The sequence below is a fragment of the Phodopus roborovskii genome, unplaced genomic scaffold (genome assembly GCF_943737965.1).
Source record: "Phodopus roborovskii unplaced genomic scaffold, PHOROB, whole genome shotgun sequence".
Taxonomy (NCBI): Eukaryota; Metazoa; Chordata; class Mammalia; order Rodentia; family Cricetidae; genus Phodopus; species Phodopus roborovskii.
The window spans coordinates 3,031,545-3,056,600 of NW_026126636.1; the positions used below are offsets into that span (position 1 = coordinate 3,031,545).

The 25,056-nt window shown below is 53.2% G+C and overlaps 1 protein-coding gene across 1 annotated transcript; it reads right to left on the reverse strand.

Annotated features, from left to right (window-relative positions):
* Positions 1-117: 117 nt before the first annotated feature.
* On the reverse strand, positions 118-14,249 carry Slc7a10 (solute carrier family 7 member 10). Its single transcript, XM_051207297.1, has 11 exons — positions 14,024-14,249; positions 5,888-6,092; positions 3,763-3,914; positions 3,409-3,534; positions 3,185-3,338; positions 2,355-2,478; positions 2,161-2,264; positions 1,793-1,889; positions 1,411-1,560; positions 611-788; positions 118-326 (listed from the first exon to the last, which is right to left on the reverse strand). Exons 1-11 carry the CDS (start codon positions 14,190-14,192, stop codon positions 190-192), a joined length of 1,596 nt encoding a protein of 531 aa, XP_051063254.1. The 5' UTR covers positions 14,193-14,249; the 3' UTR covers positions 118-189.
* Between the last annotated feature and the right edge of the window lie 10,807 nt (positions 14,250-25,056).

Here is a 25,056-nt window from a genome sequence, read left to right on the forward strand (position 1 = left end):
GGGCAGTCAGGGCTAAGGCAGGAAGCCCGACCCCAGTGGCTGGTCCCTCATAGTAGGCCTCTAAGGGCCGGACCTCTCTCTCTCTCTTTTTCCAGAAAAAAAAAAGTTTTTGAAAAGAAAACAAAACACAAAACCCTCCTCAATAAACAACATGTAAACAGAATCAGCTGTTTCAGTCTTTACAAGGTCTCATTGTGCCTTCAAGGGCTTGTCCGGGACGGGCAATGGGGAGGGCTGGCCCATGGGGCCATTTTCCTCCTCCTCCTCCAGGGAGCCCTGGGGGTAAACCACGAAACACAGCTCCTGGCCCCAGCGTGTCAAGGACTCTAAGAACAGACAGATAAGACAGATAAGTCATGGTGCAAGGGGGGCAGGTGTTGACCCTTAGAGACAGGGTTGACTCTAACTTCAGGCGCCTCCTTTGGGCAGGGAGTTGCTTCCTTTGTAGATGGACCCTGGCCACATCTACATGTACCAGGAAGTTTTGAGGGAAGTAACTGAGTCATTTGCCAGCAACCAGACCAGTAGAAGGCCCTTGTTCTGGGGTGGGATCAAAGAGATACTCACACTACCCCCCTCCCAAGAGGCATGGTGGCAAGAGCTGGTTCACCTGTGAGTCTGTGCACACACTTTGGTTTGCTTCTCCAGAATACTCCCAGGAAGAAGATGGGGACCCCAGTGAGGATGATGATGACGCCGACCCCACAGACCATGGGCTCTGAGATGAAACTGAAGACCAGTAGGAATGCCCAGAACACCAAGTACGCAACAGGAACGAGGAGGTTCACCTAACGGAGAAAGGGTGGCCAGGAGCACCTGGGGAGGGGCATCACCCTAGCGCTCCTTCCCACACCACCCCAGGAATCTGAGGCACTTTCTCCATCTCTTGGGACCTGGTGCCTGCTCTGGCCCCTCTGGTTGCATCCCAGTGCACTGGAGAGCAGTTCCTGGGTTGACCAGTTGGCTGAACTGCTGAGGCTGTCTATCTGAGCAGTGCTGAGCTACCCATTGCAGTTATATGCAGAATGCTATTTGCACTTGGCTACAGCCCAACTCTCTCTCTCTCTCTCTCTCTCTCTCTCTCTCTCTCTCTCTCTTTGTGCTTCATATTTCAGCACTCTTCAGGATTTATATACAGATGGGGGCGGGGCTTCTCTGTCACTCTTTCATGTGAGATCGTGAGAATGCCGGGCTCTGTCATTAGCAATCCATGTGACCTTAGTCTCATTGTTCCTGTCTGTGGACTGGGAATATTAAAAGCACATGCTTTCCTGGGGTTATGAGGAGAGAATATGTCAGTGCATGGAAAGCCCTGCGCTCTGCAAATGCTGTAGTCGTGGTCATTGTCACCCACACCTGCCTCTGGCGCTCAGCTCAGATGAAGGTGGCCCTGGTTATTTCCAGCCTCACCTTGATGGGCCTGTGGAGTGCTGGCCGCCTCCAGCGCAGCACGAGCAGGCCCAGGATAGTGACTCCGTAGCAGAGGTAGTTGATGAAGGACACATAGTTGATGAGTGTGTATGTGTCACCCACGAGCATGATGACCGCTGTGGCCCCGCACTGGGAGAGGACCAAGGGCTGACAGCTGGCCTCCCATCTGCTTCTGGCCATCCCTGCAGGCTGCTCTGGGCCTTCCCACTCAGGTCAGGAGGTTAGGTGAGTCCCAACCCTTTCCCACCCTCCATGGCTCACCTACCGTAGGCAGGAATGAGTTTTTGCCATTATCTAAAAGAAAACCCATTGCTAGGTGTCTCTGGCTATGTGCACTGGCTGGTCGGGTTCCCAAACTTACACAGACGAGGAGGGCAGGGATTGGGGTACAGTGTCTGACATGGATCATGGCCAGCAAGCTGGGCAAGTGTCCCTCTCGGGCTCCAGAGAAGCATAGCCTGGGCACAGAGAGGGGGATGAATAGGGGCACGGGACTGGTGTTGGAAGTTCTCTGTCACCTTTGAGCTCTGCCCTCCAGGCTCTCCCGGCTCTCCTCATGTAGTCTGCCTCCTGGCTTTCTCAACCTCAAGATTGGGATCGGACACTTGTAACTGGAGATTTCATGGCCTCGACTGTACCTTCCCGTGGTCCCTAGCATGGCCTGCACACGGCAAGTCCCCTACCTAGCCTCGCCTACAGCGCCCTCTCGCCCTTGCTCAGGCCAGTCACCTGGATGAGGTGAACAGGTAGCCATTGATCCCTCCAAAAGTAGACAGTGCCACAGAGACTGGCATGACCCACGAAAAGTAGCCCAGTAGCTTCTCACCGAAGGTCTGCATGGGCACAGAAGGGAGGCCAAGTGTGAGGCTGGAGATGGGGTGGGGCAGGGGCTGCGGAGAGGGCCGAGGTCCCTCCCCACTTACCACAGCCACTGCGTTGGAGGACAGCAACTCCTGGGGGGACATGGCGGTGAAGTAGGCAACATTGGTGAATGTGTACACGAAGGTAACCAGTGGGATGGAAATGAAGATAGCACGAGGTAGGTTTCTGGGGACAAAGGTTGGAGTGTCATTCAGGGTTAGGTCCTGCTGCAAGGGCGGGGCCCATAATGTCCTCAGAGTCTCCGGGCAGGAAAGGGAACAGCATTGCTGTGGGGACAGGGACATGCTGCCGTCTGCCTTTCCCCCAAACCCTGTCTGAGCACAAGCTAACAGAAGGAAGGACAGATGAGAGCCAAGGCCACCGGGATGAGGACATGCCATCCCCCGAGGGCAAGGTCTAATTAATGTCTGCAGAGAAAGGGAAAATTGCATACAGCCAAAGTCAGCCTAGAGAATCTCCCAAATGCCTTCAGGGCTCAGCCCTCAAGTCTAAGGGCTCCCTGGGGATCCTCCACACACCCCTGTCCCCTCAGCTGCTGCTGTCCCTGCCAAGGTCCCTGGCTGAGCATCAGATGGAGGATCATGGGATCTATCCTTCAGAACCATGTTGTATGCATATGGATAATGTTGGACCAAATGTAAATCACTAAGCCCATCACTAAGTACATCGATATCCAGCTCTTTCCGAGGCCGCACGAGGGATCCAGCTGCAACTGCAGACAGGGAAGAGCATGGCCCCGGAGCTCTCCTTCAAGCCTGTTGCCATGGCAGCAAGTGTGGCCAGTGGATGGCCACTCTGAGTCTCGGGTAGCAGCACATCTGCAAGGACAGCTGCTTTTCCTACCAGGGCCTTCCTCGGGGTATTCACTCACTTTCGAGGGTCAACCAGCTCCTCGGTGACATAGTTGAGGAAGTTCCAGCCACTGAAGGCAAAGGAACCTTGCAGAAAAGCCAGGGCAAGGTGACCCACGGACGGCGTCATCCAGAATGTGAAGGCATTGGTAGGCCTCAGCTCTTCAAAGTGTCCTAGAGTGTCCAGAGGGCAGGGATTAGCACAGTCCCCCCATTCTCTCCAGTGCGCCCACCCTGCTTCTACCTTGGAAGATCTGGACAAAGCCAACACCGATGATGAGCGCCAGTGCCAGCAGCTTCCCGCCAGTGAAGATATCCTGGATGCGCGTGGCCCAGCGTACACTGGAGCTGTTCACCCACGTCAGGAGCACTAGGGTGGAAAGGGGTGTGGGCACCTGAGGCCATGACCCTCTTGGTGACCCACAGCCAAATCTAGGCCACACGACAAGGGGAGCAGACTCCACAGCAGCCAGAACCCCAGGGCTGGAGGAAGAGGTTACAGGCGATGGCAGCTGGGGGCTCCCAATCCACTTTCCTCCCAACAGAGTGGACAAAGAGCATCATTGGGTGGGGCAGTCAGAGGCTCAAGGACACTCACTCAGGCAGGCCATGGAGAGTACTCGAGAGGCTGTGGCTGGGGGTATACAGTTGGGGAAGACAGGCTGAAGGACGTAGTTGGAGAAGGTCATGGAGATGACAGCCAGGCTGGTGGGGTACATGATGAGGACAGCACTCCAGAGCAGTAGGAATCTGTAAGCAGTGAGGGCTAGCACGGTACAGGCACCCTCAGCAATATCCCCGCCGGCCTGGCCCAGGGGTCAGGATCTGGGATAGATGAAAACCAGCCCCCCCTAACCCCCCCAGAGCCAGTGGACTGCCAGAGGCCGGGGAGGAACTGATCCCAGGCTGCCTCATGAACCCAGGCAGGCAAGTCCCAGCCCTCAGCTGCAGCATCGCCTGGGACTCTCAGCACTTCATGGCTTAAGGTGGTTGGTTGGTGCTGAGCAATGGTCCTGCCTTGATTTTGGGAGAAGAGTGCTTTATGTCCTGCCTCTGCAGTATCTCAGGGGGAACTGGGACTCCAGAACTGCCTCCGTCCGGAGAGGTAGCCCTGCCTGCACCCTTGGAGATGCTGTTAGCTAGCTCCTGGCTTACCACTGAGTCCAAGAGTCTCCTGGACTCGATATGCTCTTGATCGTTGATCCAACCCCCTTTTGGTATAACCCAATCCTTTGGCTCCTCAGGCATTCCAGAGCAATAGCCCATCCCCGCTGCTCATCCTTGCCTTCTGGTTGCCCGTGAAGTGGATCGGGGGTCCTTTTTCTGCCGCCTTGTCCCCGAGTGTACCTCCAGGCCCACAGTAGCAGATTTCTGCTTGTGTGGCTCTGAGCGCCTCCCTCAGTGTGTCACAGACCCCACAAGTCCTGCCCCGCGATCTCCCCTCTCTATCACTGAGACCACCACCTATGGAGGAGTGGGGCACTGGGTGTCCCTCTTGCCGACCCACATGACACACTGGCTACCGTGTCCTCCTGGTTTAGGTTGTTAAATGGCTGGGTTGGGTCTTCATTGATCTTGTCTGTACAACTACAGCAACTTCACTCCCCCATCGCCCCCAGCCCTGCTGTGAACCTGGCCTAGCCACTACCCACAGCAGACAGACTCCCTGGACAGACCCAAACCACATCCTGTGACCAGGCTGTTCTCCCTAGATGGTATGCACCCCATTCTCTGCTGCATAGCTACTGCCTTCTGCCACACCCTCAAAGCAAGGGTCTTTTAGGTTGAAACCCAATTGAGTAATTGTTCTGCTTTGCTCTGTGAAAACTTGAGGTTGGGACGAGTGTGTGTGTGTGTGTGTGTGTGTGTGGTGGTGTGTCTGTGTGGTATGTGTTGTGTGTGTGTGTTATATGTGTTGTGTGTGTGTGTGGTGTGTCTGTGTGTGTGATATGTGTGTTGTATGTATGTGTGTGTGGTGTGAGTATTGTGTGTTTATGTGTGTGTATGTAGTATGTGGTGTGTGTGTGTGTAGTATGTGGTGTGTGTGTGTGTGTGTAGTGGTGTGTATGTGTGTGTGTTGTGAGTGCTGTGTGTTTGTGTGTGATGTGATGTATGTGTGGTGTGGTGTGTATGTGTGTGTGATATGTGTGTTGTATGTTTGTGTGTGTGTTGTGGTGAGTGTGTGTGTGTGTGTGTGTGTGTGTGTGTGTGTGTGTGTGTGTGTGTGTCCCAGGTGAATTACATGGGAGGTCACACCATGCCTCTGCTCTCTCCTCTCCTGCAGGTGGCTTTACTAGATAGACTAAAGACCCTCCTTACCTGAGTGCTAGCATCATCTAGTGGCCTCAGAGAGTAAGAGCATCCCTCCCTCCATAAACGTCCCAAGGGAAGGAGAGCTAAAAGGAAGTTCCATTTAAAAGGGGACACAGAAGTGGGTGCCCCGTTTCTGGCAGGCCTGTGACCCCATGCAGAAGGACTGTGAGTTTAAGGTCAACTTGGGCTATATAGTAAGTAAGGCTGTCCCAGAATACCAGGGAGAAAACAGTAAGATAAAAGGAAGGAGACCCAGAGAGGGCAAGGGTCTGATACCAGAGAAATGGAGTGGGCATTGGTGCTACCCTCCCAGCCGTGGAAGACTGCAGACACCCCCAGCCAATATTTCCATCTACCCATACTCCACAGCAGAGAGAACACCCCCTGCCCTGCCAGAGCTTCACACTCACCCAGCCAGGCCCCCGAAGATCTCAGTGACATAGGCGTAGTCCCCACCAGACTTGGGGATGGCGACACCCAGCTCTGCATAGCAGAGCGAGCCCAGAGCTGTCACGCCCCCACCCAGGACCCAGACGAAGAGGGCCAAACCCACGGAGCCCGAGTGTTCCAGGACACCTTTGGGTGAGATGAAGATGCCAGAACCAATGATGTTCCCTGTGGAGAGAGACGGGATGTCAGACTGAGGCACTGTCGTGGCTCAAGCTTCCTGGGAGAAGGAGGCCCAAGATACTTCAGTGAAGAAAGGAAGCCTGGCGGGCCCCTGGCAGAGCAGAGGCAGGAGATCTGGAGGCCTCTGGGATCTGGGCAGGCCCATTCTGGGATCACCATTGGCTTTCCTCTATCTGTGGCATGGGGAATGGCACTTTGCCCAGGTAGCCAGGCCCACTACCAGAATTGGTCCCTGAGTTCTCCTCTTCCCTGACCCCCACTCCAGGTGAGAGTGAGGTGTCCCAGCCATCTGAATAACGGCAGAGAACGGGCCCTGTTCTGTGATCCACGGTCCCCGGGCACAGCCCAGGCTCAGGCCCTCATCTCCAGCCATCTGTTGCCCTCCCACCTGCTGGCCAGAGCTGGCCTCCCACGGCAAGACCTTGACCGCCTTTCATCTGCCTGCCCATCTCCCATTGGCCTCACCCCCGCTCACAGCTTGGCGTCTTTACCGGCTCCTCCACCAGCAGGCCGTAGGGCACCTGCCTTCACCCAGTGCTCACTGCAGGTGCTGAACCCTACAACACCCAGACGTGGCCCCACCCTGTTCTGTCTGCTGAGAAGTAGGAGGTTAAACGGATGCTGAGAATCTCGTTAGTTCCAGCGCCTGCTCTGCGGACCCGATGAACATTCTGGAAGTGGTGGATCCAACTCCCTTCCCGGACACCCAGAGCCCACAGTTGTGTTCCCTGCTCTATGGATGAATGCATGAGGCCTTTGCACCAGGCAGCCCTTCCAGAACCCCAGCAGCTTCCCTTGCATGCATGAAGCCTCAGGATCCCACCCCTCTCCACTCCCCCACAGACACTTACACCAGTGACAAACAGAAACTTCTGTCTCCACCTACAAACGAGGAACCATCATCCTCTGTGCCCGTGCCTGGAGGCCACATGGGACAGCAGGATGGTTGGTCACCTGCTAGTTTACTCAGCATCTGCTGTGAGCAGCGGTGCAGGCTGTGGGGCTGAGCAAAGGCAGGTGTCCCAAAACCCAGGGTGTGCACTAGTGTGTGTCCACAGGAAGGAATTCCAGTTACTGGCCACATGTAGGAGAAAGCTAGCATTGGTGGGGTCTAGCATTGGTGGGGTCATCAGCTCAGCCCCCTCCTAGTGGGGCAGTGTGTGTGTGTGTGTCTGTCTGTCTGTCTGTCTGTCTGTCTGTCTGTCTGTCTAGTCCACTCACTTGGGGTCTAGCATTGGTGGGGTCATCAGCTCAGCCCCCTCCTAGTATGGCTGTGTGTGTCTGTCTGTCCGTCTGTCCATCTGTCCATCTGTCTGTCTAGTCCACTCACTTCACCTGTCAGGTCCACAGGCAGGGCTGGCAGAGGACACAGTGTAGTTGACAATCTGCATTCACTCCAGGTCCCTTACCCCCACCCCCAGCCGACACAGATTTCCAGTCTGGACAGCCACAACGCCCTACTTGGTGTTCTGGTCACATCCCAGGAGCCCTAAATACATCCAGATAAGGACAGAATAATTCCTGTGTCCAAGTCCCCAGAGGTAAGCTGTAGCCCTGGTCTGCTTTGTGGGAATGGGGCTGGCCTTGAGGAAGTTGGGGAGGAGCCGCCTTCCATATCTCAGACAAGGGGCCCAAGGCCTGGGTGGGCTGTTGGGTTTGTAAAGAGCCTTTGGGTTTGCTCCATCCGGCAGCAGTTCTCAGGACCTGGCGGAACAAGATTTGCCAAAAGCCAGTGAAGTTTGAAGCCAGCGGGGGCTGGGTGGCCTTGGACGGCACTGGGTATGTTGGAGCTGGGGCATCCAAGGCTCCTAGGCACCCCCCTCCTATGGAGACCCCATTGTTCTACACTACTCAGTCTGGTGAAGCCTCGTGTGGGCAGCCAGCCCCTGGGGAAGCCCCACCTCACACAGGGTCTTCAGGGTCAGGGACGCATCACTAGCCCTGAGCCAAGTGGCTGCGACCCCAGTGTTGGCGGTGCACGGCTGTTTTGGGCACGTGGCTTCAGGCTACTACCCAGGACTTCTCTGAAGTCCTGTGGGGAATTGGAGTGCTCTGCCAGGCAGGACAACCTGGACCCATGCAAAGAAACCATGACTCTCTGCTGGATGCTCTGGGTACCATGTGACTAGGATGGATGCAGGCAAAGAAACCATGACCCTGAACTGGATGATCTGGGTACCATGTGGGTGGGGTGGATACAGGCAGCCATGAGGGTGGTGGACTTGGGTAAGCAGCAGAGGATGACGAGGGATGGGCAGAAGGATGCTGAGGACAGTGTCTGAGTGATTATGGATGTGGAGAGGGTCCCTAGAGTTGATGTTTTAGATCACTGGTTCTCAACCTTCCCAATGCTGTCACCCTTTAATACAGTTCTTCATGTCATGGTGAACCCAACCATGAGATTATTTTGGTTGCTCCTTCACAACTATAATTTTGCTACTGTTATGAATCGTAATGTGAATATTTTGGGAGACAGAGGTTTGCCAAAGGGGTCATGACCCGCAGGTTGAGAACTGCTGTTTTATTCTTTCTACCACTGGCAGGCTAAGAACTCCATTCTTGGATTCCACATTCAAGCCCAGTAGATCTGTCTTATGGAAAGAAACTGCAATGGACAAAGCAGCCTTTGAGGAATTCTGCATTGGAGAAGGAGGAGGAAAGAGAGTAGAGAGGAAGGAAAGGAAGAGGGAAAGAAAAAGGAGGAGGAGGAAGAGGAGGGGGTGGGCCCAGGACCCAACAGGACCAAGGTATGAAGATATGGGCTGAAGCCATTACAGAGTGCTTGGGGTGGGCATCTGACTGAGCCAGAGGGTCCTGAGGCCTCCACATTCCTATCCGTTCAATGGGATAAGGGTTCTCTGGTGCTTATTGGTCCTTCCAGGCAGGCAGGTGGGAGGGCCTCTCAAGTCTTCTCCCATCCCCCTCCCTCGTGCTTTCTCTGGGTAGTTTTATCACATTAAGATGTTTGGCCTGATGAGGGTTACTTGCCTCCAGGAGGAATGAAGAAAGGACCATTGTTCCTGCCGGCTGTGGCTGTCGCTGAGGTGCTTGCTGACCTATTTCTTGGAGGCAGTAGCCAACCATAGAGGTCACAGGGGTAGACTGTGGCGGTCAAATCTGCAGAATGAGCCATTTGCTTGCCCGTGGCTCAAGAGCATGCATGTGTGTGCATGCGTGCGTGGGTATGTGTGTGCAAGTGTGTGTGCATGCGCGTGTATGTGTGCAGTATGGGTGGTGTGTGTGTGTGTGTGTGTGGCAACATCCCTATCCTTAGAAACACATACAGGATTATACATCTAGCAAGTGCTCTCTTCCTTCCGGGACTCAGTTTCTCCACCTCCTGGTGGGGCTCCAGGGTCAGCAGAGAGCGGATCTGACCTGACTTGGCAGGAAAGGAAGTATTTTGTTAGGAATCTTGATCCAGATCAGACTCCCTATCCCCTGCTGTCACTCCCTGAGCTCTGCTGTGGTGAACAGTCCCAGTCACCAGACTTTCTGAAGCAGCGCCACCCCAGGTAGCTCTCCAGATCACCCATCTTGGCCCCAAGAGTCTGAGTGCTGCCTCATTTGTGTAGCCCAGGAGAGTAGCTGCAAAGGGCATCGGCGTGCTTTGGCTGGCACGTCAGTTGCCAAGGGGAGTACTTATGGATCTCACTATTTTTTATAAACCCAGAAGAGCTCTGTGCCCCACACAGCTTTTCCTCCGGAGACCCAGATCCCAGAGGGACCCCAACACCCTGCGTGAGCACTCAGAACTTTACTGAGACCTGGGTGAAGTCTGCCCCCATCTGCCAGGCCTTTCTAGTAAGTGTGTGTCCTTCCCTGGTGTGACAGTGGCCCCACAGAGGTCTTGGTTGAATACCAAGGAGGTGAGTGGGAACATCCAGGACATGTCCTGGGTTGCTAAGCAGCCAGCGTGCACCTCCAGCTTAACCCACTTTCCTTTGGAGAGAGGATGAGCAGATGTGGAGAGCCCTCGGTCTAGCCCTCCCAGTCCAGTGCCATCAAGCCCAGTACACTTGCCAGCGCCCAGCCTCCGGGCCCAGACTTGTCAGGGTCACTCACAAGCTCTAAGATACCGAAGCTGACCCTCAAGCCTCAGCCCGCATCTTCCTCAATTAAATGGTACCACATGACAGGTTGCCGAGTGCCACTTACTCAGCATATCAGCCTGGCTCCTGAGCTGCTTCCTGGGGGGCGGCAGGGGGTTGTTGTTTGAGCAAACAGGCTGCTCTTGAACTCATGTTCCTCTCGCATGTAGGGGTGACAGGTGCATACCTCCATGCCCCATTTCTTGGAATTCTTTGCAGCTCCTTATTTTAAGCCAGACTTTTAACCACTGGGTGCCCAGGGCTCACTCTTGGGCCCTTGGCCCTGCTTATTTCTGTAATCGCTGCCTTGGAGATCTCATCCTGCACTCCCCCCTTGGCAATTCCCAAGTTTATAACCGGAGCAGGGACCTCCCACTGAACTCAGTCTAGGCCACAAATGTCACACTACTGGGCCTCTCCCACGTCATTCCAAACAGAACTTCCGGCATCCTGTTCCTTCTGTGAACCTGTTCCTTTCTGGACAAACCATTCTCCCGACTGCTTAGGCCACCGCCTCTGTGGCCCTGGACCTTCCCTCTTGCCCCTGTGTCCAGGCTATCACAAACACATCCAGAATTAGGCTTCCCCTCAACCTTCCGCCACTGCGCCAACTGGAGTGCCACCACTACCTCTGTCCAAGTGGCTCGCTGCCTGGCCTCCCTTCTGTAACCTTTATCCCCACGGCCTCTCCTCCATAGTGAGCGAAAAGTTCCATCCCATCTTTCCTCGGGTCACCCCCTCGCCCCACAGCTCCCACCTTTTAAAGGGAGAAAGGCGAAGTCTTTGCCGTAGCTCACAGCCCACCACCAAGCCCTTCTGGACTCCACCCTGCTCCCGCGCATGCTTCCCTCCTCCCTTCCCCAGCCATCTTGTCCCGATACTTATCATGGCCACTGGCTGCATGCCTGGCTATTGCCTGACTGCACTGGGCCATGAGCCCCAGCAGAGGGACCAGCCTGCCTTGTCCCCTGTTGGGTGTCCAGCACACCTGGCACCATTCAATGGGCGCACAGGTGTCTCTGGGGCCAAGAGATGCTCAGCCTTGTGGCTGCAATCGCCCTGACTTCCGGTGATGACCTACAGTATCCTCAGGGCACCTGATTCTGAGCAGCTTGCAGCCTTCCGGCCTCCATTTCTTTATTTGTACATGGGGCTGGGGTACCCTTAGGACATGGAAGGAAGAGTATTTGCAGGGGACCATTTACGTATGGCCCTGGAGACTGGAGAAGAACGCAGAGGGCTGGATGACAAGGGACTGTCCTGTAGAAAGCTGGAGCTCGTGCACTAGCCCCTCGTGTCCCTGTACGCATTTGAGCCTGACTTTCAAACACCTGCATAGCGCAAAAACGAGTCCCAGGAGGATCTCGAAGAGCGTGTCTCTTCCTTGGTTGTGGATGTGTGAGCGGGGTAGCTGAGGTCTCCATGGCAGGATAAGAGACCCTGTGTGCACAGCCATGGGAAGGGCTGACTTTCCTGGCTCCGTTGCTGACCAGCAGAGGGAGATCTCAGTCTACCCTAGCTCAATCCCCAGCCATCCCCAGCCAACCGGCTTGTTTTGCCAAGCCTCCATTGCACAAAGGACACTGGACACTTGAATCCAAATTCTGAGCTCACCAGTTGTGAACAGTGCCGTTTAACTCTCAGCCTCGGTTTTTCCATCTGTGTAATGGGTGCAAACTTGCCATCTCACAGGGTGGGCATGAGAATCAAAGGAGGTAAAGTAGCTCCTTACTATAACAAGAAGTGGCATTCTGAACAGACATCTGATGCTCCAGCATCCTGCACAGTCCTACCCCAGATGGTTGTTCCCTTCCTGCTGGGTCCCCTCCAGGTTGGCTTGCTTTTTTGGTGTGAGCACTGCCCTGCAGTTGAGGGGTGGTCTCATTCTCTCTACAGCCAATCTTGCATATCCCCCACTCCCCAAACCCTCACTCCTCTGCCCGGGATGAGGCTGATGAATTACAGAATATGATCCTGGAGACTTCTGATTTTGACCAAGCCTCCCGGGCTAGGAATGGAGCAGAAACAGGTGCAAAACTGGGAGCCGGGCCATGTGGGAAGTAGCCACAGGGACATGCATGGAAGGAAGGGACCTTTAGGGCATCAGGAGGTGCAGATCTGACCTCCCTCCCTGTTTGGCTTGTTCACTGCCTGGTCCAGTGTCTTGGCTGAAACTCTTCCGAGCTCCATAAGCCTGGCTCACGGGAGACCACCCAGTACCCTGGGCTGGAGATAATCTCCTAGCCTCGGTTATCCCAGATGACTTTCTCCATCCTCAGCCTTCAGCTTCTGGATGCCGAGGGGAGCCGTGAAGCAAGAATGGGCTGAAAGGTGAAGGGGGCCAGACCCAGACTCCAGAGCACAGTTCCTCCCAAGCCCATGCTGGAGAAGGAGCAAGATGGTGGAACTGGCCTCTTCTGTGCTCCACAAAGCCACCATCACCCTCTTCTAGAGGGCTGGAACCCTGGCAGCCTCTGACTTACTTGAGGAGTACAGGACAGTAACAGGGGGCAATGCGTCGTGCATGGATGCAAGGTTTCGTGTGTGTCTCTCTCTCTGAACCTCTCAGGCACTGCAGCCAGCCCCAGACATGGACAGCCTGATGCCTCCTCACTAGCCCACCAGTGATACGCAGGCTTCCTTTTGGGGGAGTACAGCCCCTGCCCGCAAAGGGTGTTGGCTGCAGGCACAGCTCTAATCAGTACTATCTGGCCAAGCCCCAGACTCAGCCCTTCCTATCATCAGAAAGCCAGGCAGGGGATCGAGGGTGACATCAGGACCATTCTAGAGGGCAAGATGGTAGAACTGTCTGGAGCTGGGTTCAGGGGTGACTCTGAGCATGAGTGCAGTGGATACCAAAGAGACACTACATGTCTCCAGGTGGAGTTTCTCATGGAGAGGCATGAAGCAGGAAGAGGAGAAGACCCCCGCCGGCCCCCACTGAGCCTTGCAGCCTTTCTCCATCTCCAGGGGTCAAAGGGCAGAAAGGCAATGCTGTGACTGAGGAAGAGGACAGTCAAGGCCCCAGTTCTTGATCTTTTAGACTCCCAACTCCTGGGCACAGGGAAACAGAAAATGTCCCTCCCTAAAGGGTTAGCTGAGTTCTCCTTCAGGAGTCAAGGGACAGAGAGAGGTGGGGTGGGGTACTACCACGGCTGTCCTTGTCCTTCAGTGCTCTGCATACTCAGAAAGCCCCATCTGCAGGGCCAGCAAGGGGGCCAGGCCACGAGAGCTCCCACTCAGGTCCCAGGAGTGAATGGGAACTCTCCGGGACGCTTAGTCTGCTCATGGCTGTGCCATCACTGGCTGCTCTCACAACTGCCTGGTTTCTGTGGCCACATCTGCCAGTTAGGACGGCTTGGAGACCATTTCCCCTCGGTTTAGGCTCTACTTGGCCATTTACCCACAGTCCTTTCCAAGAACAGATGGCCTCACTGCCCAGGCACACAGTAGGGATGCAGGCAGCCTGCCCCACAGTACAGAACTCGGCACTAAAAGCGGGCCTAGTCGTTACACAGTGCAATTGCCTTAACAAAGCCTCACAGGGGAGTAAGGGCCAGGGGAGGTTGCAGAAAGGACAGCATCCCCTCCCCGCCCCCTGCCCCAGCCCCTCCTCGCCCCCCCCCCGCTGCCACTTCCAGGAGCAAATTTTCAGAGAGGATGGGGAGGGCAAGAGGGACCGTGGCCTCTATGCCAGGTCCGAGTGGAGTCAAGTGTATCCCGCGGCCACAGCAGCAGGTGCTCCGAGGGTTTCCTTGTGATCCTAGTGAGGGAAGAACACTAAGAGGGTCCCCAGAGCCGTCCCCCTGTGTGCACCCTGCTCACCGATGATGATGGTACAGGCGCTCACCAGCCCGATCTCTTTCTTAAGCGCCACCCGCTCTGAGGTGCCCGGGCCGGGTCCAGGACCGGGGGAAGGCGACGGCGCAGGGCCCGGGTTCCCGCGCCCTCCGGGCTGCTGTATGTGGCCTGTCATGTCGCTGTCCCGCCTCATCCCGGCTCCCTGCGCTACCCGGTCTGTCCGGCCCGCCGCCAGTCCGTCGGTCGGTCCGTCTGTCGATGCGCTCGCGGCCCTCGCAGCCGGGGACAGCGCCCACAGGCGGGCGCATGCGCTGGCACGGGGCCCGGGCCCCCGGGGGCCCCCGAGCGACTGGATCCAAGGAGGGACGGAAGGAGGGACAGCCGGCAGCCCCCTCCCCCACCTCCCTTAAAGGGAACTCCCCCTTCCCCCCAAGTCTAGCCTGGAGAAGCAGGAGGGGACTTGGATCAGAGTTAGGAAGGACTTCCTAGTTAAGGGGCTACACCGAGTCTTGGGTGAGATGGGGGAACAGAGCTCAAAGACCAGACTGTCCCTGCCCTCAAGGAGTCTTTGCAAGGCATGCGGGGGTGGGAGGGGGTGCTGCATGCCACAACTTGTACTTTTTAAATCCCTCATGACCCATTAGTGAAGGGTGGGCATTGCACTTGTGAAAATTGCGACCCAGAGGCAAGTTGCCAGGGCCTTGATGCAAACTCTTTCTCATAAGTCCCTGGCCTCCCTGTGGGCTCTGACTATGTCTGGTGTGCAAGTTATAGGATGAGTGGGGGCTGTCCCTAGAACAATTCTGGAGGCCAAAGGCAGAGAGATGAAGACCTCAGAGATTCTAGTGGCCACTCAGGGGGTCCCAGGGCATCCTGGGAGTTTGAGACAGCCCTCCCCCCAAATCCACCCCCTTCCTCTCTGAATCCCCCAATTCCTTTAGGGTTCAGCCTTATGTTCCCATTGCAAACTCCTCTACATAGGTCAGAATCAGAGCTCGGTGGACTAGGACTTTGGCCCAGGCCCCATGCGGTCCAGCAAGGCCAAGAGGCAATTGTGATAGCAAGGAGGTCTCGGGGGGCCTAGGGTCCAAAGGAGCCTGCCTCCTCCCGGAAGCCATCGGATGGTGCAGCCGGGCTCCTGGGGCAGATGCTTGAGAGGGAGGGGGCGTCTAGGCCACCGGGGCGGAGGGCGGAGCGAGGCTGGCACGGTGTGGCCGGCGGCGGAACAGCTTTTGTGTGCTGCTGGCGATCGCTGCTTCGCACCGTTCCCTGCATGTGGATGAGGCCACGCGGGGCCACCGGTTCTTACCCCCCGATCGCGGCCTCGGGGCCGGGGCTTGCTGGGGAAGGGTAGGGAGGAGCCGGGACGGAACAGGCGCTGAAATCCAAGAGCCTGGGCAGGGGGCGGAGCATGGAAGCGGGAGCTTGGCCACAACCCAGCTCCACTGGCAGGAGGGAACTTCGAAGTTGGGGCGGGGACTTGATAAATAGAAGAGAGAGGACTCTGGGGGGACCAGGAGGGGGAAGCCATCAGACAGAGCTTCATCCTTCGCACTCCCGATGGAGCCCAACATTCTTGGCGACCTCTGCCTCCCGCCCCAGAGACGTTAAGCTGAACGTGGCGGGCTCTCTTAAAGGAACCTCGCGCAGGATGGGTGGGAGAGTGGCCCCGATCCCCAGGACATTCATGATTGTCTTAGGAGGTAAGGGCTCCCGGGGACCTTGACTTCCCGATTTGACAGACACTCCATTTGTCTTTGCAATGCCAAGGTCTGCTGGGCGAGGGTCCAACAAGAAATATTCCCCCGAGGCTGGTTGCTAAGGGTCAGTGGATGCCATCAGAGTCTCCCGAGACTTGGAATATGGTGTTCATGTTTGAGAAGAAGAGTTGAGTCTGGGGCTCTGCAGGGCATGCAGTTTGCAGGTCCCTGTCCTGGGGCGTAATTCAGGAGGTCGTTTTAGTTAACCAGAATCTGCAAACTAAAACGAGACCCAAAAGACAGTGAGACTAGACTTCGAGGCAAACGTGGGACCCTCTCAACAGATGGTCATTCACGACTTAAACAAAGCAATCTGCAAAAGTCCCAGCAAGTTAGAAACACAGCTGCCTTCGTCTGAAAAATACTTTCCACCCGAAAGCAGAATGCCCAGAAAGCAAAACAAACTCTACAGCCCCCATTGTGCTCACAGGGTGAAACTGTAAATGCTGGAGCAGAGGCTGGAGTAAGAGGAGACATGAGCATCAGTTCTATGCAATATGATGGGAGCCAGTGTCATACAGAAGAAGAGGAAGAGGAGGAGGAAGAGGAAAAGCAGTTTGAAGATTGGAAGATGGGGGGAAAAGGCAAAAACTGTTATGATATGACTGAGTGAGTGCACAGGAAGTAAAATACAATGATAAATTGCAGGCTATTAAGTTTATTTGGTTCAATAACTGGATGCAAGCTCAGCATGCAGAAATGAATTGTATTTCCATATACCAGCAACAATTAAAAACATGTTTATAATTGCATAAAAACAAATACTCTGGCTAGAGAGATGTCTCATCAGTTAAGAGCTCATGTCACTCTTGCAGAGGACCCTGGTTCAATTCCCAGAACATACAGGAAGGCCCATAACTATCGGTATCTCCAGTTCCTGGGAATCTAGCACCCTCTTCTGGCCACTACTGGTATTATACACATAAATGTTAAAAAAGTTTTTTTTTTTTTCCCAAGACAGGATTTCTTCCAGTAACCTTGGCTGCCCTGGAACTCTCTGTAAACCAGGCTGGCCTCAAACTCACAGAGATCTGCCTGTCTCTGTCTCTAGTGAGTTGGGATCAAAGGCTTGTGAACCAACCACCCCACAAAAAAAATCTTTAAAAAATTCACAAGAATGCACTATGTTTGGATATTGGAATTTAAAATACCCCCCCCCCCCAGTGATAGTGCACGCCTTTAATCCCAGCATTCAGGAGACAGGGGCAGTCAGGTCTCTGTGAGTTTAAGGCCAGCCTGGTCTGCAGAGTGAGTTCCAGACTGGGAACTACACAGTGAGAAGTCACACACACACACACACACACACACACACACACACAAAGCTGTAGACAGAAGTTTTCCTGTCCCACAGCCAAGCTCTAACAAACACACTGAGACTTATATCAGTTATAAATGCTTAGCTGATAGCTCAGGCTTGTTACTGGCTAACTCTTACACTTATTAACCAACGAAAGTAATACATATTCACAGAGCACAGGATGATCATTCCACAGTAAACGGTTTTGCCAGATTAACCGTAGAATAGTGATGGGAGACATCATTCTGTAAATATGTTTCTCATACTGGTTAATGAATAAAGCACTGTTGGCCAATAGGAAAGGAAGATAGGAGGGACTAGGAAGAAAAAGGAAGGAGGAAGGAGGAGTCAGCATGGAGAGACCAGGAAAGACCAGATGCCTGCCTGCCCCAATCCCCGGTAAGGTGAAACCACGTGGAAATACATAGATTAACACAAATGGGTTAATACTTAAGACAGGGCTAGCCGATAAGAAACTAGCACCTGGTCAACAGAATTATATCAAATACAGAGTCTGGGTGTGTTAATTGGGGCTGGCGCCGCGGCGGGACCAGACCAGCGGCGGGAGGAAAAAACATACTCCTTACAGAATAGATTGATAGTTGGGGAGGGTAGAGGATGACAAGCTGATACTGAGACATATACAAAGTAGAAAACACTGGAAGATGCTCACCCTCGTGTGGAAGACACACAGTACTGAGGCAAAAGTAAACCAACACATCACAGAGATGAATGAAAATGAATTCACAGAAACAAAATGGATCCTAGAGGTCTTCCCACTCAGGGTTATCACCCCCAGGTGACACCGCAGGGCAGTGCAGCAAAGACAGTCATCTCAACACACTGACAGGCCAGAGTCTACATGGGGCCTCCACAGGATTCACACTGTACCCTATAGCCCATCTGCATTAGCTTCTCATACTGTAATACCTGACAATTAACTCAGAAAGTACCTATCTATCTTATAAATGTTTTGATTTGATTAGCACACAAAGCAATGGGTCTCGTGATGTTTTCCTATGTGTCTACTCACCAGCCTTCCTACCCTGCTACACGCCTCCTGCTGCTGCCCTTCTAGTCTCCTCAAATAGACCTTTTTCTGTTTTATGTCAGAAATACATACCTACATGTGCATGCATTACATGGTTCAGATTCCACATAAGTGAGAAAGTACGTGGTATTTTGTCTTATTACCCTCCCCTTTTCTCTTCCTTTCATGCCTTTTAGACATCCCATAATTCATGGTGCCACAGAGAGATAAATGCATACATAGATAGATACAGTTCTACACATAAAAGAAAAGATGTGATACGTTTTCTTCTGAGTTTGGCTTATTTCCCTTCACACGATGCTCTCCAGTTCCATCCATTTTCTTACAAATTACATAATTTGATTTTTTTTTTATACAGCTGAATCAAATTCCATTGTCAGCCAGGCAACAGTGTCACACACCTTTAATCCTAGCATTGGGAAGACAGAGGCAGGTGGATCTCTGTGAATCCGAGGCCAGCCTGGTTTACAAAGTGAGAGTTCCAGGACAGCCAGGACTGTCGCACACCAATATCCTTTATGCATTCACTGTTGATGGACACCTAGGCTGTTTCATCATTGTGAATAGCACAGCAATAAACGGGTGTGCCAGGACTTCTGTGGAGTGTTGGCAGAATCCTTTGGGTATCTACCCAGGAATGGGATACCTGGATCCTACGGTAGTTCTACTTTTAGAGTTTGCAGAAAACTCTGTAGTGATTTCCGCAGTGGCTGGCTGCATCAGTTTGCAGTCCCATCAGCATCACATAGCGTTCCTTGCCCCGCCTCCCATCCTCCATGATGGCTATGCTGACTGGGTGAGACAGAATCTCAAAGCAGCATGATTTGCATTTTCCTGGTGGCGGGGGATGTTTAACATTTTTTTTTTCTCTCTCTCTTTCAAATATTTATGGCCATTTGTATTTAATCTCCTGAGAACTATTTGTTCAACTCATTTGCTCATCTATGGATGAGATAGCTTGGGATTTTTGTGTTTGTCAAGCTCTTAGCAGATCCTAGATATTAACCCCTGTCTCATGTATAGCTAGTAGAGATTTTTTTCCTCCCATCGGTAGACTGACTCTTCACTGTGGTTATTTCCTGTGCCCTGCAGAAACTGTCTAAAGTTCATGCAATCCCATTTGCCAATCCTTGGGGTTACTTCTTGGGCTGTTGGGGTTCTGGTTAGAATTCCTTGATTGTGAAGGAGGTACCTTGAGGTGCCTTTCTGCTAGCAACTTGAGAGTTGCAAGTCTTTGATCCATTTTGGATTGATTTACATAGTTTCATTCTTCTCCATAGGGTTCATTCATTACTTTTCTGTTGCTGTGATACAGCAGCCTCACTAAATGCAACTTAAGGAGGAGAGAGGTTCTTTTCCTTACACTTCAGGGGGATTGCAGGGAAGCCTAGAGCGAACAGTGTAAAGGCCTGAGAAGGAAGCTGAGCTCATATCTCATCCACAAGCACAAGGCAGAGAGCAAACTGAAAGTAATTTGAGGTCTTTAATCTCAAAGTCCACCTGTGAAAGAAAATGGCCCTCAAAGGGTGTGGCACTATTAGAAGGTGTTGCCTTGTTGGAGGAAGTGCGTCGCTGTGGGGGCGGGCTTTGAGGTCTCGCTCAAACTTCCCACAGTGGGACAGTCAGTTGACTTCCTGTTGTCTCTGAGTCTGGATGTAGGGCTCCCAGCTCCAGCACCACATCTGCCTGCAGGCTGCCCTGCTCCCCGTCATGATAATAAAGAACTAAACCTCTGCAACTGTAAGCTACCACCTCAATTAAGCATTTCTTTTGTAAGAGTTGCAGCAGTCAAGATGTCTTTTCACAGAAATGGGAACCCAAACTAAGATACCGCCCCAGTGATGTACTGCCCCAGCAAGACCACACCACCTAAACCTCCCCATACAGCACCAGGAAAGTGAGCGTGTGTGCGTGTGTACGCATGTGTGCGTGCGTGTGTGCATGTGTGTGTATTCTAAATCTGTTTGTGGCATATAAGAGAGCTACTAATTTTTATACATTAATTTTGCTTTCTCCTACTTTGCTGAAAGTGTTTCTAGGTCTTGGAGTTTTCTGGTGGAGTTTCTGGGTCTTTTAAACATAAGGTCACATAGTCTGCACGGGATAGTCTTGCTTCCTCCTGTTTCCACTCACAGGTCTCTCATTTCTTTTCCCTGGCCTATTGCTCTAGCAAAGACCTAAAGCGCCATGCTTATCATGCTCATGGGGAAGACTTTCAATTTCCCCCAATTTTGCAAAAAGTCATCTGCAGGTTTGTTGTATGGAGTCTTTAGCATGTCCTTGTGTTCCTGCTTTCTTTAGGACTTTTATCATGAGATGTCGAACTTCATCAAAGGCCTTTTCTTCGAGGGAAAAAAAAAATCTATTTCAGCATCTAATTTTGGAGATTCTAGCCCATAATGGCTTGGCCTCATGGCCTGTACTCAGGCAGCAGATCTTATTGAGGACCACAAGGGGAAGCCAAGCTGCTTGGCACATGGTAACTAAGAGGACGGCATGACGAGAGGAAGGGAGAGAAGCAAAACAGTAAAATGTTTTTAAAAACTGGGTTTTTGGGGGGGAGGGGGAAGGGGGTCTGGAAAGATGGCTCAGTAGTTACAGGGGTCCCAAGTTGGATTCCCAGCATCCACATGGTGTCTCACAACCATTGGTAACTCCAGTTCTAGGGGATCCGATGCCCCCTTCTGGCCACCACAGGCACTGCATGCAGGTAGTACAGAGACATATGCAAGCACCCATGCACACAAAATGAAATTTAAAAGCCCTGTTTTGTTTGTTTGTTCTTCAGCTTTATCTAAGTGTTGTAGAGCAGGTGTTAGTCCTTCCTCAGGACTGCCGTAACAACCTTCTGTGTTTTCAACCAGCACATAAGACAATGAGAGCGAAGTCAGTGAAAACAGGGTAGCTAAAAGGACAGCCGATATTGTGTTCCCTGCCTCACGTGAGCCAGGTCCCAGCGAATCAAGGGGAGACAGGACACCGCTAAGAGACCTGGACCTCAGGAAAGTCTCCTGTCCCATTGATTTAAAAGGCCCAAGACAAGCACAGTTGGGACTCCAGTCACTTTCTCCAGAGGCATGGCAATGTCCTACTGCTTCCCAGGGAAGCCACATGGCCAGGAAGACAGACCCATCTTACCTGGTGGCCCAGCCAGGACAGAAGAGTCATAGGGACGAAGGGGTGCTTCATAGGTAATAACCCTGTGGCCGTTAATATTGTCAACAACCTCCAGTCATGTTTGTGATCTTCTAGATCGGGCTAGGCAAGGTGAGGAGACTCACCCTAAATGTGTGTGGCTGGAGCCATTCCATGGCTGGACTGTTGGACTGGATGAGGAGTGACAGGATTCACTTTCCCCTGCTTCCCAGCTGGGGATATCATGTGATCAGCTGCCACCCACTCCTGCTGCCTCTGCTTCTCTTCCATAAAGGACCAAACCCTCAAACTGGAAGTACACCCACAGACTCCATCATACCCACACCTCTTACACACACACACACACACACACACACACACACATCCTCACAGAAACTCAATACCCAGTGGCCGTCACACGTGTGTACACACTTGCCGCGTCTTACCCAGCCTTCTCTTGGGGAAGGAGCTCTCTGCTCACATTTCTTCCGCGTCTTGCCTTTGCTCCACTAGCTACCAAACTTGCAAACATCCAGACGCAGAAATTTAGAGAAGTAATTATGCAGCTGCAAGTGACACTGTGTTCCCTTGGTGGTAGTCATGGTGGCTTCTACAACACTGGCCAGCCTACCCAGGCGCCACCCCTCCTGTGGTCTGGCCCCGTATCTGTCAATACTTCTAGAATGCTCAGGGGATGCCACTCTAAGGTCAAATGCCACAAAGCACCAACTTCCTCCCCTGATTGGGACCCAGTGCTCCAACTGCTACCTCTGCACCCTTACATAACATACACTCACCCCCTCTCCTTGAAGTGGACTATAGCTTTGTTCCTGCTGCTCCAGAGAGCACATTTAGTCCCCTCCCCCACCCCAAGCCATCCTTGCCCAATGCTGCCATAAGAGACAAGAATCCATCCCCCCACGAGGAGGTTTTGGCAGCCAGGCAATTCGGGTCCTCAGTGGAAATGATTTTTATACAAATTTTTTAAAGACACTGTTAACGACGAGTCTAGGACACGGGTGTGAGGCTGGGTATTTAGACAAGTTGGGCATGTGACCCTCTTCATTTTTTATTTATTTAATTTGGTGGTGCAGCATCTCACTACACAGCCGGGAATTGCCTGAAACTCTGTAGACCCGGCTGACATCAAACAGAGATCTGCCTGTCTCTGTCACCCAAATGCTGGGATTAAAGACCACACCCAGCCTTAGTCACTCTTTCAGAATTACAGTCCTTTGCTCTACTTGTGAGAATCGGCTCACCTGGCCAGTGAGTCAAGGTTTTGTCTTCCCCAGGAGCCCCTCCCAGTCCCCAGAGTGAATGGCCAACCCATTCTGTGTCCGCATTGTTGTTCAAGGGCTGGCCTTACTCTTGAATGTATGGCGGGTCCCCAAAGACGCATTTGACACCAGAGTCATCCTCACTCTAGCTCTGCCTTGTCTTACAGCTGGAAGAGGCCCTAACATCTGGAGTCCCTGTTGCATGAGAGGGATCACGTGGTGTTCCGTTTGCGGCGTCACGTGGTCTCTCTGAGCATTCCAAGAAGCAAATTCTGTGAACTCATTCCTTGCCCCAGGCTCCGGAGGCCCAGGTCTTTCTAGATCTCCTGTCCTCCACCCTGTGCAGCCCACAGTGGGTCACTGTGAGTTACAAGGATCCGTAGGGAACACCGGCAAGTTGGGTTTTGGGTTTCTTATCTGGAATCTGGAACTCTCTCTCCAGGTAGTTCCAACATGAATTGAGCCGGACCAGCTTCCTGGATTGGGACTGGGAGTGAAGATGGGGAGGAGCTCCCCCATACCCAGGGACCTTCAAGTCCTGTCTTCCAGTCAAAGACACCGTCCATTCCAAATATAGACACTAGAGGGCAGCCTGTCTCTCAACTTCACTGTCTGGAAGTCTCAGCTGGACCTTCCCCACTTCTAAGTGTTTAGGGACTCTGGATTTGGTACAGGGTTCAGGAGAGCAGGCACCATGCCCTAGCTTCTCCTAGGCGCTCAGAGGTAGTGAAGGCCATGCTGCAGTCCCCCAAGGCACCTTCATGCTGCAGCCACAGTGGGGTTTGCCTCCTGGCCTGGAAGGTGCAGAGGAGGCCCCTGAGGGGCCGTGGGTGCTGGCCTGGGTCAGGAAACTCATAGTGAAACCTGAATGATCTGGTGGTAAGATTCATTCCGTGCAGCACACCTGCCCCGGGGCAAGGCTGGGAGGGATTAGGAGGCCATATGGTGGCCCAGGTGGCTGCGGGGGCTGCCCCAACCTTATCTGATGGGCCTGGACGTTTCTCACAGCCTAGTGGAACAGCCGCACCAGACCCATCACGGAGGTCTCGGAGGGGCTCTGCGGGCCCTGGGCTCAGGGCCCCACCTACTAGGAGCATGGGAAAGGCGCGGGTGGCCTAATTGGGCCTCCTAGGCAGTGTGATGGGCACTGTCGGGCTGGGAGCCAAGGAGGCGTCTCTGACTTAAATAAAGAAAGGTCAAACTTGAGTGCAGAAATGAGGGAAATGTAGGTGTTTACTTCTAACAAATGTTTCTATGCAAAAGGAGAAAGGGGAACTTTATAGTGCTGGATTTAAGTCCATCCTGGTTGGAGTCTAACACCATGGCGAACGCCGGTAGTCCCAGGTGGAGAGATGGAGAGCTCAAGGCTTGTGACAAGACCCATTCTGCAAAAACAAAACATAGACAAAATGAGTGGGCTTGTGGAGTCGTGAGGCCAGCAGCTTCTTCTAGACATGAGCTGGAGCTGTCCTCAGTTGGGATAGCCTCAGTTTTGGGGGGCCTTAAAGACAATGATTGACAGGTTGGTAGGTTCTACCCCGAAAGTCTGATTATAGGGCTCTCTGAGGTGTCTCCCTGCCTGCATCTACATTCTGCTTCCTTTTCTGTTGTTGTTGCTATGTTTTTGTTTTTTGAGACAGGACTTCTCTGTGTAACAGTCCTGGCTGTTCTGGAACTTGCTCTTTAGACCAGGCTGGCCTCAAATTCCCAAAGACTGGCCTGCCTCTGCCTCCTGAGTGCTTGGATTAAAGGTGCACGCCACCAATGTCTAGCTACATTCTGCTCCTAGTAGGGAAAGTAGGATATCTGTGTTCTCTAGGATGGAGTCTAGGGAGACAGAGGCCCATAGGGTACTTCTCCAGGACTCAGATGCGTTCTGGGTGCCATCATGTCTCAGAGTCTGAAGAATTCCCACCCTGGCCTCTCCTCTCTGAATGAAGGCACCCCAGACTCTAGGGGACTGGTCTGAGATCTCTGTTGGAAAAGATCTGAGTATGATCCCTCTCTCTGTGAGTCACAGGGGACCTCTAGCTCCACGGCCAAGAGCTTGGAAGTAATATCTGCCTAAAGGCTGTCCCGATGATGACATTGGTCTAAGGCCATTTCACCCTGTGGAGGAATGTAGTGGGTGTTCCCGGCTACTAGTGGGTGTGGCCCAGGCCACCTGGCCAACCTTGGACCCTGCCAGGAAGGAGGGCATGGCCTAGCCAGATGGAGTGTTCTGTGAGGGATAGGACCTATTATCCTCTCCTTTCAGGGTGGGAAGCTGAAAGATGGTGACAGGAGATAAGGGGGCCAAAGGGCTGCTAAATGGTGAGGAGGAACAGCCAGATGATAAACCTGTAGTGCCTGGAAGGCATTGTCACATGACTCTGGGGTCCTCTGCTTCACCCTCCCCTGAGGCCCAGTCACTCACCTTTGCCCTGCGGGTCTGGTGGGCAGGCCTGCCTGAGGCAGTGTGTCGCCAGCCTCCTGGGCCTGAGTGGAGGCTGATGACTTCTTCCCAGAAGGGCACTGTCGGAGGGCAGCCTCCA

What these genes read in the sequence shown, in the direction of transcription:
- Slc7a10 (XM_051207297.1), bottom strand. Translation starts at nt 14,192, where the DNA reads ATGAGGCGGGACAGCGACATGACAGGCCACATACAGCAGCCCGGAGGG. An exon ending in ACTCTCCATGGCCTGCCTGA is followed by an intron (nt 3,535 to 3,762) that starts GTGAGTGTCCTT and finishes TTTCCACCCTAG; the next exon opens with TGCTCCTGACGTGGGTGAAC. An exon ending in CACTCCACAGGCCCATCAAG is followed by an intron (nt 789 to 1,410) that starts GTGAGGCTGGAA and finishes TTTCTCCGTTAG; the next exon opens with GTGAACCTCCTCGTTCCTGT.